The sequence below is a fragment of the Geospiza fortis genome, unplaced genomic scaffold (genome assembly GCF_000277835.1).
Source record: "Geospiza fortis unplaced genomic scaffold, GeoFor_1.0 scaffold157, whole genome shotgun sequence".
NCBI lineage: Eukaryota > Metazoa > Chordata > Aves > Passeriformes > Thraupidae > Geospiza > Geospiza fortis.
This window is the reverse complement of record NW_005054314.1, coordinates 7,910,224-7,925,485: the sequence shown is the minus strand read 5'-3', so window position 1 is coordinate 7,925,485 and position 15,262 is coordinate 7,910,224. Positions and strand designations below refer to the sequence as shown.

At 44.7% G+C, this 15,262-nt stretch overlaps 2 protein-coding genes across 3 annotated transcripts in view; one reads left to right on the top strand and one right to left on the bottom strand.

Moving 5' to 3' along the window:
* The first annotated feature begins 306 nt into the window (after positions 1–306).
* Positions 307–6,484, top strand: BRCC3 (BRCA1/BRCA2-containing complex subunit 3). 2 transcript variants are annotated; one of them, XM_005419873.2, is made up of 7 exons: positions 307–445; positions 1,418–1,505; positions 2,147–2,235; positions 2,767–2,822; positions 3,877–4,008; positions 4,381–4,424; positions 5,117–6,484. In XM_005419873.2, the coding sequence occupies exons 2-7, from the start codon at positions 1,430–1,432 to the stop codon at positions 5,266–5,268; spliced, it is 549 nt and encodes a 182-aa protein (XP_005419930.1). In that variant the 5' UTR covers positions 307–445; positions 1,418–1,429; the 3' UTR covers positions 5,269–6,484. The 2 variants fall into 2 exon arrangements, with proteins under 2 accessions (XP_005419930.1, XP_030911920.1); XM_031056060.1 differs by lacking the exon at positions 307–445 and having other exon boundaries at positions 1,248–1,505.
* A 262-nt stretch (positions 6,485–6,746) lies between these two features.
* The window catches only part of GCNA (germ cell nuclear acidic peptidase), an 8,616-nt gene continuing 100 nt past the window's right edge, over positions 6,747–15,262 (bottom strand). The window contains exons 2-10 of the mRNA XM_014306554.2: positions 13,929–13,975; positions 13,434–13,485; positions 12,987–13,060; positions 12,397–12,834; positions 11,894–12,065; positions 10,677–10,821; positions 9,663–9,801; positions 8,592–8,796; positions 6,747–7,682 (exon numbers count right to left, since the gene is read on the bottom strand). Of these exons, the coding sequence (XP_014162029.1) occupies positions 7,430–7,682; positions 8,592–8,796; positions 9,663–9,801; positions 10,677–10,821; positions 11,894–12,065; positions 12,397–12,834; positions 12,987–13,060; positions 13,434–13,485; positions 13,929–13,975 (1,525 nt within the window). The 3' untranslated portion in view covers positions 6,747–7,429. The remainder of the gene's footprint in view (positions 7,683–8,591; positions 8,797–9,662; positions 9,802–10,676; positions 10,822–11,893; positions 12,066–12,396; positions 12,835–12,986; positions 13,061–13,433; positions 13,486–13,928; positions 13,976–15,262) is intronic.

Genomic DNA, 15,262 nt, shown 5'->3' with positions numbered 1-15,262 from the left:
GGGGGGGGGGCGGCCCCGGGGAGGGGCGGGTGGCGGCGCTGCCTGTGCGGGTTGTGGCCTGCGCGGGGCCGTGGGATGCGGGTCGCGGGCTGTGAGGCCGGCATCGCGCACAGAGCCACCCCGGCACCCCGCTCGTCTGCGGCCCTGGCAGCCGCCAGCGCCTAGGTCAGCTCCTGGGAGAGTCACAGCTCAGGAAGGCTTCCCGTGCCCGTACCCCCGCGTTCTGCGATGTGCGCCCGTGCCCCGCGATGCTCAGAGCGGCCGTGCCCCGCGGGTTGCTGTTTCTCTGGCAGAGGAATCTCTGATTTCCCCTCTGTGTCCTTAGGTGGACACCAACCGAATCGTCCACATCCACTCTGTGATCATCCTGCGGCGCTCTGACAAGAGGAAAGACCGTGTGGAGATCTCACCAGAGCAGCTCTCAGCTGCTTCCACTGAAGCAGAGATATCCTTCAGCAGAGACAGCAGCTGGCTCTCTTTACCTCAGAGCTCTTCTCATGGGCTGTGTTTTAGGCCTGCAGAGGGTTTGAAGCTGTCAGCTGCTCCCTGCTGCAGCTGCTCAGCTGGGAGGGCTGTGCTGGCTGTTGCCTTTCCCTGGAGTCTTTGTTGGTTCCAGTGCTTGCAGTGGAATTGTGTTATAAATTTCTTATCATTGCTTTGTATTTGGTCACAGGTAAAACTGCAGTGTGTTTGTGGAGGGGGTGGCCGATCAGCAGGGAGGCTGAGTGCAAGAGGAAAGGTCAGCCAGGCTCCAGGTGCTGCACTGGAGCCTCTTCTCTGCACACACTCAAGGATGCTGCTTTGGACAGCTGCTGAAATGTTTGTTGCCACATGCAAACAAAATTTAATTTGCTTCTGCAGCAGTAACTCCTGATGGTGCTGGGGAAGAGGCTGCCATCAGCTCCCTGCACTGTTTCTTATCACTCCTCCAAAGGGATCTGTGTGCTGGTGTTCACAGAGGTCCCAGGATGAGGGAAGAGATGAGGATCTGACTCCATGGTTCAGAAGGCTGATTTATTATTTTATGATATATATTATATTAAAAGAAAATTGTATACTGAAACTATATTAAAAGAATAGAAGAAAGGATTTCATCAGAAGGCTAGCAAAGAATAGAAAGGAATGATAATAAAATCTTGTGAGTGACCAGAGAGTCTGAGCCAGCTGACTGCGATTGGCCATTAATTAAAAACAACCACATGAGACCAATCACAGATGCACCTGTTGCATTCCACAGCTGCAGATAATCATTGTTTACATTCTGTTCCTGAGGTCTCTCAGCTTCTCAGGAGAAAAGATCCTAGCAAAAGGATTGTTCATAAAATATGTCTGTGACAGATCTGGAATGCTGTTTTCCCCTGTGCATACAGCCCTTCCCTTTGTCTATTGGTTCTGGTTGGCTCCTTGACCCCCACACAGGCTGGCAGAGATGACAGGACGGCCCATGAGGGTGGTGGGCTGGTACCACTCCCACCCCCACATCACCGTGTGGCCCTCACACGTGGGTAAGAGCAGCCCTGGGCCCTGGGGGAGACTCCACCTGCTGCCCCTGGGGCTGTCACTGAGCCCCAGAGCTGCACACTGCAGCAGCTCTGAGTCTGAAACCTTCCCTGATTGTGTGGGTGGGCTGCAGGGGCCCCTCCAGTGTAGCCCCATTGCTGTGTGTGCTCTCCAAGGACTCAGAGGTGGCCCAGGAGTCACAGATCAGTACTGCTGGTGCTGCTGTTCTTGCAGATGGGAAAACCACACCTTGGGTGTGGGGAATAGCAAAAAAAGCTGTGGGGATCCTGGGCTTGCCATGATGAGTTCTGATATCTGTGAGTGTTAATGCACAGCTAAAAACTCTCATAAAAGAAGTACCTGAGTACCTTATATGTGTTGGACTTCATGGGGACCTGTGGCACCAGCTGGCTGTGCGATAATTTCTTGGTTTTGTGAGCTCATCTTCTATTTTTAAGATTTTCTATTTACATTTTAAATTGGATCAAGTTCTATACTTAAACTCAAGTCACCCAGAGTGAGGATGTAAACATAAAGTTTGTGACATTTGTTACCAAATTGCACATCACCCTTCAAAAGGTGGCAGATCATTTCCCAGTCCTGCAGGGGAGCAGGGCAGCTCTCACTCTCATTTCTGTCCCTGCAGATGTCCGCACACAGGCCATGTATCAGATGATGGACCAAGGGTTTGTAGGACTCATCTTTTCCTGCTTCATTGAGGACAAGAACACCAAGGTAGGCAGCTTAAAAATGGCAACAAACCCTCCAGGGCTCATGAGAAACATCAGGGCAGAGCTGAAGTCCTTGGATGCAGCCTGCAAGAAGGGCAGAGCTGTGCTGGGAGCACATGGAAAGCACAGTGGGAGTGGTTTGGATTGTGATCAAGGGCAGGAGAACAAGTGATGATTGCTCTGAGCTGCCCAAGGGGCTGCAGCAGCAGCTGCAGAGTGTGCCTGAAATGGGCCAGGGCTCTTCCCTCAGGTGTCCAGCCCAGCACACAGAGCTCTGCCCCTGTTTCAGCCTCTCCAGGAGGTGTGGCTGTCGTGTGAGATAAGCTGACAGTCAGGTGGTCTAGGCTGTCCAGGCAGCTGCTGCTTAAGAGGTTTTTATCACTGAAGGGTTTATCAAGGTATGCCTTAAGCACCTCCAGCAAGCACATCACAGCAAAACCTCTGGAATTCTATTGAAAGCTTCCTAAAGGAATGTGTCTTTGCCTTTTAGATGTTTTTTTGCCTTTGGAATCTGACTTTCTGCTGTCTCTCTTAGACAGGTAGAATTCTCTATACCTGTTTCCAGTCTGTCCAGGCCCAGAAGAGCTCAGAGTGAGTACAGAAGAGTATTATATCTGATTGTATTTTGTCTTGTCTCTCCTTTCTCTGGCTTGTCTCTAATAAGTGGCTTCTTAGCCTGTTGTGAGGAGCAAATGTACGGAGATGCCTGCACAGGGTCTGCTGACTTCTGCTCCTGCAGGCTGCTGGAAGAGAATCTAAAGATTAACAGTGATTCTTTTAGCCTAGATAATTAATTCTTGTAAGATTTGAGGTCAGGATGGGGATTTGTGCTGCAATTTGGTGTGTAGCAGCACCATCTTTTTGCTTCCACCTCTAGAGGTCGAGCCCAGGGCCACAGGCCCCTGGACACAAACATTGGCCCTTTTCCATGGGAAACAAAACTCAGCACCCCAGGCTCCTGATGGCAGCTTGCAGGAGGCACTGGGCACTGCCAGGGCAGCCCGAGTTGGAGGTGGTGGCATGGAGGGGCAGAGTTTGGGGGCACTGGTCACTGGGATGGGGCTGTAGGCACAGTTTGGGGTCACTGGGATGGGCTGGCCCAGCCTCATCCCCAGTGGGCACAGCTGTGAGCAGCAGGTGAGCAGCACTGACAGCAATGAGCCATGGAGTGCCCAGGTGTGCTGAGCAACCACCAAAGGGAACAGAGGGCACACAGGGGCACTGCATCAACATGAGGGGTGTAAAGGGTTGGGCTAAAGAACAAGTAAGAGCCAATGCTTGAAGCCTTGTGAAGAGGTGTGATGTTACTCTGGATGGGTTGAAGCTTTTTGGAATTGTAAGGTAATACTCTGTATTGTGTCTGTCTCAGCTGTGACAGTGGCACGTTGGGTGTGGGAGAAATCCTGTGCCATTTGGAATTTTAGGATGCAGCAGCTCACCCTGGGCCACAGGCCTCAGGTTTGCACCTTACAATTAAAATTCAAGACAAGTATATGGATATAAAATGCTTCCCTTTGCCTGTCAGCTCAGGCATGTGTTCCCAAAAGTGGATGTGCAGCCCTGCAAGGCCTAGGACAGACTGTTGCAAGGTTGTAGAAGTCAGTTTTCTGTTTGCTGCTTTTAATTATATCTCAAACCTTTCTAGATATGACAGGATTGAAATTCCCATTCATGTTGTCCCCCATGAAACCATTGGGAAGGTGTGTCTGGAGTCAGCTGTGGAGCTGCCCAAAATCCTTTGCCAAGAAGAGCAGGATGCCTACAGGAGAATTCACAGGTAACAGCCCTGGGGCTCTGCCCCTCTCCAAGGCTGTCTTTGCTGACATGTTCTACTGTTGCTGTACTTAAGACTTAGCAAAGACTGACCAAAGCCTTAGCAAAGCTGTAGAAAATTAAGGATTAGCAGCTCCTGTGCCTCTGTAGAACTTACTGAAGTCTGTAGAACTGAGTCTGGGGTTAGCAGCAGAATTTTGGGGTTTTGTGATCAGGGGTTGTTATCCTTGTGAATGTGCAGGGCTTCAGCAGGTGAAGAGGTTTAGTTGTACCTGTGGTCTGGTTAGTGATTCATGGGCAGCTGTTTTACAGCCTGTGTTTAATACACAATTCCCTGCTGTCTTGTCTCTAACTTGTTTTCTTTTCCTTCCCTTAGCCTCACCCATCTCGACTCTGTAACCAAGATCCATAATGGGTCAGGTAAGGATTCCTTTCTTGCATGTGACAATCCAGGGTTCTGCTCCCAGAGATCCATTTTGATCCCTCCCAGAATGGTTGAATCTTGTTACACAGGAATGGAATTATAACTAGGAACTTAAAATAAAAACTTCAAAGGCTGTAAAACCACCCTAATCCTGGGTGAATCATTAATGTTGTATCCTGCAGGCTTTGTACAATCAGTTAAAATTACAGAAGACCTTGCGATTGTTGGGGGTGTTGGGGCTTGGTTTGTTTTTTCTGTTGGAACAGGAAAGGGGATTTGGGATTTGTTGAGTGTCAAAGCAGTGTCTGCCTGCCCTGTGGGTGTGACATCTTTCCTTTTACCACTGTGATGGGGGTCAGTCCTAATCTCACTTCTGTTCCAAGTTTATCACCCCATTGTCCATTATCACACGTTTAGGAAATGAGGCATACTAAATTTAGAAATTAATTAGCATCAGTGATTAGCTGTGTGCAGATTTTCATTGTAGAGCTGTCATGCCTGCCTGGGTCACACTGAAATGGTGTTTCCCTGTTAGAAGCTGCTGGTTCTGACCTTCCTGTGCAGATGTGTGATTGCCATGGCCAGGATGCTGGAGGGTTTCCTTGGCTCTCTGTTGGCTTTGGGGGTGTTGTAGCACACTGAGTCTTGTGTGTGCTGTCCTGGCACGATGTGTTGTTGCTCTTTGCAGTGTTCACAAAGAACCTCTGCAGCCAAATGTCTGCCATCAGTGGGCCCCTGCTGCAGTGGCTCGAGGACAGACTGGAGCAGAACAAACAGCGCATGCAGGAGCTGCAGCAGGAGAAGGAGCAGCTGCTGGAGGAACTTGCTGCTTTGGAGTGAGGAGGAAATGGCAGACCCTTCAGGAAAGTGACGTGAAAAAATCTTCAAGAACTACTCCAGGCTGAAGGGTGGCCCTGCATTGCCTCAGTGGAGGTACTGGCTGTGCCTCTTCTCTTGCAGCAAAGAGCACAGCTCCAGGATCAGGACTTTACCTGCCCCAGCCTGGTGCAAAGCAGTGCTGTGTCTGCAGCTGCTGCACTTCTGGCTCAGTGGTGGGGCTGGGCAGCACCTGAATGCTCCTGTTCTGGAGAGCACACACCTAGGGAACCTGTTGTTTCTCCCTCTATGTTTTGACAGAAGTCCTACTGCTTTTTATGTATTCCAGGAGCCTGGAACAGGAGGGTTAGAGGGGAGAAGTGTCCCTGCTGTCATATATGATAGTGCCAACTTCTGCCTTCTCTTAGTAGCTTCAGTTGACCATGATCTTATCTCTAATAATGTTCTGGATCACTGGTCATTCACCCAGGCAGGTAAGAGGTGGGAGGGAAGCTTGGGAACAGACCTGGAAGATCTTTGACACAGGATCTGTGTTCAGCATATGTCAAACCAAATAAACAATTCCAAAGCTAGAGCTGTTGGGAGTAAAAATGAAATGAATGCTACCAATGCCAGTGCCTGCATTTTTTGGTCAGTCTGTATTCTCTTACTCCATGTAATGCTGGTGTGTGCCCAGCACTGAGCTTCTCTAGAAAATGAAGTTTCTGCTGGCCCAGTGAGGGGACTGTGGTTCCTTTCCAGAGGGAAGAAGGTTGAGGTGCTGGGCAGAGAACTCATGGATATATTAGTCTGACATTGTTCCATGCTGAACTTAAATGCAGAAAATTCCTGAGACTGGAATGAAATAGCTGTTGTTGAATGAATGCCTTTAAATGTTCTTGCTGTTGCATTTTATAGTATCCCCCATCATGTACATCCTCACCTGTGTTCTGTCATGTCAGTCTGTCTCATGTGGGCAAAGGATGGGACAATTGCAGTGACAGAGCTGAGGCAGAGGCACTCCCTGCCATGACAGCCAGTATTGATTAGCAGCTGTAAAGTGCTGTCAGGTGTGGAAGCCCATAACCCCACTGCTTTGTCAGACTTGACTTTTCAATCTTTCTACATTTTTACTGGCAAATCCCCTAAGAGTAGAACTTCCTTGAAGTATATTGCTCACTACTGTTTTCTTTTTCTTAGAAGTGCTGTGAATAGTAATGAATCAGTTTTTGAACAGTCAGTGGTTTTGTGCTGTTGTTTTTGCTGTTGGTTTCTAGTTCCAATGCTCCTTACCTTCATCACTGTAGGAGAAGGGAGGGTGGTGCCTCAGTGCCCCCAAGCTTCTTGAGGGTTCCTGGGAGATGAGCCAGCAGCCCTGGGCCTCCTGGAATGGGGATCCTTGGATTGTAATCCCAGTGACCAAAGGATGTTAATGACTGTGCTGATCCACAGCCAGGAGAGCTGGGCTGGTACCCAGGTTCTGTATTCCTACACAGCCATGATTAAATTGAAACAAAGTAGCCTGGTTTATTGCAAGAGCTTGTATCAAACTGGCATTTATTGATTATCAAAGTTATTAAGCCCCTGAGCAATTTGCTTACAGAAGACACAAACACTCTAACACACATTGTTGCATTTTATATGAAAGACTTAAGCCATCACAAGACCTCATCCTTGGGGAAAGTTTGAATCTGCTTTCCCCAACCTGACCTGCATCGATTTTAGTTTCTATGATATCTCAATGATAGAGGTACACTACTTACTGAAGGTTAAAGGGCTTTGGAGAAATTCACATATTCTGTTAATGGATTTAAGGCACCACCTATCTACCACTTAATTTTAACAAAAACAGCCAAGGATCTCTCAGGAAAGTCTACATGGGAGAATATCTGAACCCATGTTGAAGCCCAACTCAAGTATGCCCCTTTTCCTGCCCTGGAGTCATTCAGAGTCAGAGGACTTAGGCTGGTGGGCCTGGACTTTCTTACCTCTGGCAATCCCAGCCAGATGCACGTGGAGCAGTTCTTCAGCACACACACATAGTCTACAGCATATCAGCTGCCCAGATGAAACAGTAAATCCCTTACTGGAGTCACTGAAGACATGCTATGTGTAAGTGCTGCTCAGAACTTTCACTACTCTCTATACAAAATTTAAGCACCAAGAAAGGAGGTATACTGAGATATCAGAAGGAATCTTCCAGCTTGGTTTTCACAGCAAAATCAGCACTGAGTTTCTTCATGACCTCTGCGTGACTCAGCCCATGCTGTCCTCTCTTAGCAAGGGCATAGTTTTCCTTGACATACTTGGCAAAGGGTGTGAGCTGTGTCCTGGCAGGGGTGCCCCCCCTGCCCGGGGGCTGCCTCAGGGCCAGCTGCCCCCTGCAGAAGGCGCAGACGAACCGCGCTGTGTCCAGGGACCGCGAGTGCCGCCCGATCCTGAAAGGCAAGAACCAGCACTTGCATTCCACAGGACTGTGGGGAAGGGCCCCTTACTCTGCTGCTCAGGTCACATGTCTAAGGCAGCATTTTAGAACAGGAAACAGTGCATTACACAGTGGTGCAATCAAATCTGTGCTACACTTCTCTACCCTTGTAATTTTTCCACTGCTTTTTCAGCTTGGTTCCTTCCTCTGTCTCTTCCACTCTCAGACTGTGGGTATGAAGTGCTACAACATCTCCAACTACCTCCACAACCCATGTATCAACTGCCTCTTGGAGTTTCTCCTCAAAGACATCATTTAAAAAAATCTCAATGCTGTGTTGCATCTAAGCAACTACTGCATTGCATAGTCCTAATAAACACTTTGGGGTATGTGAAGTGTTTCCTTCCAGTACTTCTGGGAGTCACACATACAATCTGAGGTAAAAAAAAGCCATAAATGGTGTCATTATTACAGGTTGTGTCCCAGTGTCAATCCTTCCTGTCACAGTGCTGCTCACATCTGTGAGGCTACAGATATAATTTAAAGTCATCAAGACTTTAAGCTAGAAGCTTCCTCTGGTAGTTTTATCTAGTATCTAATCACTGTCAAATATTCTGTGCCCAGTTTTTATGGGCATTTGTTCCTTCAAAGCTTAGGTATGTATCTCTTACTGCTTCCCGAAGACCTTCCCTCATCACCACTGGACCTCAGATGATGTTTCTGCCTGTCCTGACCTCTGAACTAGAACTGAAACTATCTGGAAACAAATGTGGAGTCACATACTGAGGTTCTGTGGGCTCTAGAAAACACCAGAATATCCAAACTGCTTCACTATTTCAGAGAGCCCTGATTTCTAGACACAGGAGAGTGCCAAGTTAGAAAGTTAATCCGCAGTCACATGCAAGATGAAAACATTACTCACGTAGCTTTGCAGCGACCACACTCATAGGTGAATTTGTAATTGATCTCATAGCTGTGGCACCGTGTCACCACTGGCAGCTCTGGATGAATTACAGCTGCTTTGTTGGCATAGAACCTCCAGAAGCGCCCGTGCCCGTCCCGCACACCGCTGATGAGCCAGGTGGCTGCGTGGCAAACCTCGTGGATCAGCGTGTCCCGGAGGCGATCTCGGGGAAAGCAAACAAAAACAACATCAGACAGGTGTGGAGAAGAACAAGCTCACCTTTGGTCACTGCTTCAGGCCTCTGACACCCACTCTCTATCAAGATGCAAGTATTATTTTGAAGGTTAAAATTACCGATGTCTTGATAAGATAAAATGCTCCAAAACAAGGTTTTACTTGGTGCATTTCCAGTTTTTGATCAGCCCGTATTCTGCATCCTAGTTACTCCTCCACACACCTCATCTCTTTGGGGTTTTTTGTTTGGTTGGTAAAGCTGTACCACTCCTGCAAGTGTTTAAGGCCAGGTTGGGCAGGGCTTGAAGAAACCTAGTTCTAGTGGAAGGTGTCCCTGCCCACGGCAGGGAGTTGGTACAGGATGGTTTTTAAGATCCCTTTCAATCCAAACCATTTTATGATTCATTTTCCTATACTGGGAGGGGATGAGGGAGAAATAACAATCACAGTACCACATAACAGAACTTAATTTGGCACTGGATCTGTCTTTATTCCAGCTTTAAATACTACCAACAAGGTGTCTTGCCGTGATGGAAGAAGTCAGATTTTAGACTGCCATTATAACACAGAATTAGAGTCTAACACCTAGCCTGTAGGTCTACAAATCATTAAGAAATATAAACAATACTGCAGTTAGTGTGACTACATCTCTGTTCTCACATTTTGTATATTTGCCCAGCCTCTCAGAAGGGCTATGGAATGTAGATAAATCCATACATGTATTTATTAATTTGTACAAGATAATATAAAATTTCAAAGCAGGCTCCAGTTCCAGATCTCTTAATCAGATTTTTGTTTTTATCTCTAAAACTTGCTTCCTCAAAGAAGAATCAACAGACCCTTTCTTTGACCTACCTGCAGAGTCACAGACTTTCTCAGAGAGTTCAATGCGAGCGTAACGCTTCCCTTCAGGGCCTCCCCTCTGCCCTGTTACACAATACCCTGCTGTTTTCCTCATTTTCTTATTCCAGATTATTTCCATGTCCTCTGGTAACTGAAAAACAAAACGGTGCATGTAGTCTGCCCTCTCCTACCTCTTCTCTTACCTTCTGACCCTCTGGCTTACCCTTGTATTTAGTGCAAAGCCAGTCCAGGGTGTCTCTGTTGGTGCCCTTAACACTTAAGATGCCAACTCCCCTCCATGGCCTCTTATTCCCACCATCAGTTTTTCTGTAACCAACAATGGGAGTTTCACAGTGCAGGATGAGACAGGAGTCCTTAGTTCTTCTATTCTACCTCCAAGTACCTCCAGGTACAGGGCTGAAGCACTGGGCAGTAAGATATTCTGCTTCAGGAATAGTGACTCTGTTCAGCTATTTTATGTGAAACCATGACCTCAGCCTGTCAGCTCAACACTATTTTCTCATCTGCATAAAAAACACTTTCCTTCCTGGGGGAAATCCCATTGGAATTACTGAGGGCAGTGCCCTTCTTTCAAGGATATTTCTCATCAGAGGAGGGTCCCCAATATCCCAGATGATGATCCCAGATCAAGACAGCAGTTCTCTGAAACTGAACCTTAAATTTGAAACACAACTTGTAGCTTTATGCTCACCCTAAACTGTTATTTGAAGGATCACCTTTTTAATCTGCTCCAGAAAGGCAGACATGAACATCCAATAGGGAGGAACACAGATTATGTGCAGCATTTCCATTACAGCTGGGAAAGCAAAGCCAAGCTGATAACTGCTGCATCACAGTGGTGACAAACCCCTTCGGAAGAAATTGCCTGGACTAATTCAAACATAACCCGCTGCTATAAAGCTTAATTTCTACAATCTGAAGAGGATAAAGAGCAATCACACCAAAAGGTGAGGAGCAACATAGTAACCAGCACTTTAGAATGGTAGTTCTTGTTTTGAAACCAACCTTCTGCTCAAAGACAGTACTATTAAACAGCCTGTAGAGCTTCTGGGCCAGATCCTCTTTATTTTTCTTGAAATACTTCACATAGTGGGAGGCTGGATTTGAAAGATCTTGCAAAAAACAACCAGGCACTGAACATATCCTGAGCCTGCAACAAAAGCCATTAAGCAGTTTGCTGAAGTACACACATATGGAAAAACACAGGGAAAAATAATGGCCACTTGAAAGCCAATAGAGATCTCAGGGATGCTTCAAGTGGCATCAACCTCTCCTGACTCTTTCCACCAGCTTGCCCTCATGAGGCCATGGCTGTCCTCTTACCCCTCTGAGGGCATGAAGGGGCAGAGTTGTTGCAACAGTCCTGCAGTTACTTCATCAATTCACAAAATTAGATTATGAGGACTCCTAAGTAGGAAAAGAGACTCAGACTTTGTGACACAGCAAGCCAAATGTAGTGACACAACTACACAAATTTTAATCAATATATGAACAGCTCTAAAATGATCAGCACAATAAAGGTTTGTTTTCAGAAACAGACAAAGATAGTCCAGGAATTATTTCAGGAGAAGCAGATATTCCACCAGGATTACTAACTCCAACGCTGCAGCATTGTGACCTTTTAAAGTCTCACCTTTAAAGATACCATTCCAAGGTTTGGTATTGAATACACCACTATAAAATGATTAAAGGAAACAGCACATGGCTGTTTCAGGAGGCATAATAAGGGCAGCTATTAGAAATTAAAAATGCACTCTTTTGAAAAGTCTAAGCTGTATCTACATATAGAAAAAGAAACATGAATTCTCAAAGTTATAAGGGTACAGATAAAAAAATCAACACACTCTTGTTTAAAAGGTATGAATTACTAATAGAATCAGTTTTGGCATCTTTTCAGAGGTAAGCAGCTGGATATATACAATATGTAGAGCCACCACATGCTGTACAAGACAAAGAGTAGCAAGAGAGATAACATTTAAAAAGATTTGGCATTTGTCAGATTTATTTGTCATCAATTCCCCTAGGCAGAGATCAGTTTATATTCTCCCTGTCTCACTGGAGACCGAAAACTCTGTTTTCCAGCTATTCAACCATTAACAAATGCTGAAATAGTAGAAGTTTCTAGGTAGCAGAGGAATCACACTATCCTATGCAAAATGCTTAGCATCTCTTTGTCTATCTGTAATTGTCCTAGAACACAGGAACAATGGAGAAACACTCACCTTTTCTCTGTCTTTGCTGACTGTGAGCAACTGACTGATCCACTCCCAGGAATTCTTGCAGGAGTTGTTACCATGGAAGGTGTTCCTTGAAGTGAAATGGATTTTGGCTTTGGTGTCTTGACTCCCTCCCCTTTCACAGGCTGTGCATCTTTGCAGGGTGGCTTGATGTTTTCTAGTTCAACAGTAAAAGTCATAGGATTACACAGCACACATTAAAAAAAAAAGAAAGCACAGAATCAATAGAAACCACCAGAAGGATCCACTAGCTTTGCTTTCAGAATAATTTTAAAAACTAAAAATGCCTACAATGATAAAACCAAGCAATAGTGAAAAACGTACATCTTGATAGCACAAGATGACTTTTCTGAATGCTCAGAGGAGTAATTTTTGATTGCACCAAAATCTTTTTCAAGGACTTTGAACCTCTGCACCTCAGAGGTTGATGCCCCACAAATGGAAAGAACCAGGCAATTCCCACTGCAAGTTGGCTCAGGACTGCTCACCTGCCGTGCTTGGCTGAAATACAGATTTACTTGTGCTTAAGACTGGTCTGCGGGGCAGACTTCGCTTCTTGATCCGTTCCATTAAAGATCCAAAACTCTCATCTGAGCTATCTGATTCCACCCCTGCACCACGTCCTAGGGCCACAGTTGGCAATTTATTTTCTGTATTTTCACAGCTTCTTTCTTTCCTTCTAACAAGCAAATCTGGACTGCCTTTGAAAACTGACTCGTTCTGATTTTGTGGAGGTGAAAGGTTCATGCACTTCTGACTCTCCCTCAAGTCTTTCACTCCCTCTTTTTGGTGGTTATGCCACGGACTGTCTACAAAGACAGAATCTTCAGTGTCACTTGAAGTGTCTGGATACTGCAATTCTTGGCAGCAAGTGTTTCTCTTTCCAGGAGTCATCAGCTTTTTCGGGGTCTGAAGATCTTTCCGTGCTGCAATTCAAAAGAAAGAGTTTGAAGTTTTGGGGGCTGCATTTAGGAGACCTGCCTTTGTCTTAACACAAAAGAAATCCCTTGAAAGGCAAGAAAGCAGAAAGAACAGTAAAGCATCTTATCATTTTTTTTTATTATAGGTGACTTCTTACCACTCTTGGTTGTACTCTTTTTCACCTTCAAGTCCAAGAAGAAATCATCCGAGTCATCAATGAAGTCTTTCAAACTGTAAAGAAAAAAAAAGGCGAATTGTGTGGAATAAAGGTAGGAGTAAGCAGAAAAATAGAGCAGTAGGTGTGCCTTACTAAAACAGCAATCCAAAAAAAGCCACCCAATATAACATTATCAGCTGCTCACAGCAAATGTGCATCCATGAACAGGAATGGCAAGAACATGTGCACCTCCAAATATCCCCCTTTACATTTGCCCTGAACATGACTGAAGCTGTCACAGGTCTGTCTGCACTCTCTCCTAGACTGGCCTATGAAATAATACAAATTTAAATTGTTTTCCTCTCTTCTGATTAAATATGTAAAATGTAAATAAAATACAGAACACTAAAATGTGAACACAGAAAATTCACTAATGACAGCACCCACCTTGTATCTGCCTTTTTAGAAACAGATTTGGGAGTTTTCAATCTAGCTAAAACTGAAACAAAAAAAGATTAATTAAGAACAAGGTTCTGTGTCTCTCGTTATGCATTCTTAAAAGTTTGCAACTAGTAAAAATTTGGTCTACAGTATTTTTAAAAAACAAACATAATTATATTTACATATAATTCCAACCCTCAATTCCTCAAAGGTGACAGCAGCTTTCTAGTCTCTGGAGACTAAAAAGGAAGCAAGTGAGTGACAGGGAAAGACAAAACTGAGCCAATAAGAAAAATATAATGCAAGGCAAAAAGAGTGAAACTTGAGGCAATTCAAGAACACTCCCTGTGGCGCTGACACCAAGACTGCACTGCAAGGAGAGAATTACTGTGCAGCACAGCAATGAAAGAAAATTACAGTGAAGCATTTTTACATGTTACTAGACAGAAATGTGTCCTTTTCATACTCCTTCATAACACAAACTAAGGTGTCATTACTTACACATTTCAAATTCGTCATCACTGCTGGAAGACAAGTACAGGGCACTGCTGAAAAAATGAAATGCAGAACTTTAGGTCACAGCAGGATCTGCATCTCCACTGGTGTGAAACACCCATTAACACAGAACCAAATATACATTGGGAAAAACACTGAAAGTCCCAAAGAGGCTGAAATACTTTAACTCTTTATAGAAAGCTCATTTCTGGTCTTATATGTGGTGTATGAGCTGTCAGAGCAGTGTGTTATAGTAAGCCTGAAACCCCAACCCAGGCAGTGATGAGTAAGAAGCTGCTTTTGCATAAAGTGCACTTTAATAGAGCTGCCATGAATATTTAGCAAAATGCAGCAGCTGTCACACAGCTATTTCAAGAGGCAGAATGGAGGCATTACCACCTGGACTGCTATGCCCATGCAAATGTAGAGGCAGCCCACAACATCCTTACCAAGTTATTTATTTCATTTTAGGAGAACATGAACCAAACATTAATAATTTCAAAAATACGTGATGCAGCTGCTTAAAAAACCAGGAAGACAGCTTTTTTTAAGATGGACATCACTTAAACCTTAAAGATGGCAATTCTGAAACACACTAAGACCCACCAATAACCATAAAACAAATGAGGGGGTTATCTAGAATTATAAATCAATATATATAACAGGTACTACATGCAACTTAGTATGTTGTATTTATATATAAACACACATATTATATGCATATGTATGCACGTACATGTACATATATGTATATGTATGTGAAGCAGAGCAGAAATTTTCCAAAGCAGAAATCCATTTTGATTTAAGTGAAATGTACATCTTTAAGTTAAGTCTGTAGCTAGTTGTTTAGTCTGACTGCCTGCCTATTCTCGCGAAGGGCCTGTGCTTAGGAAAACTGCTTCAGCCAAAAGACAAGAGATATGAAAAGAAGAGCAGATAGAACAGAGCAACCTGATCCAAGAGTTCTTTCTAAGATAAAGAAAAATTAGTAGCAAGTATCACGCAAAACCAGTAAAATAAATATGTATTAACCTATTGTAAAATTGCATGCATGTGTATTTAAGACAGAGATAAAAAAAGATCTGAAGTTCCCAGAAGCACACGTCATTTTAAAAGAACGATTCCCACATGCGTCCAGCACTGTAATAAACATACCAACTTTACAACTTTCGCAAAAGTTGTAGTTTGTTTCTGCAAATCATATGTACATAGAGATGTATATATGTGTATGTATAAATATATAAATTAAGCAGCTATATATTTAAGAATTCTATGTTAATAAGTTAATAAAAGTACGTCAGGACACACGGGCTGAGGCGCTGTTTGCCCCGGTCCCCCTC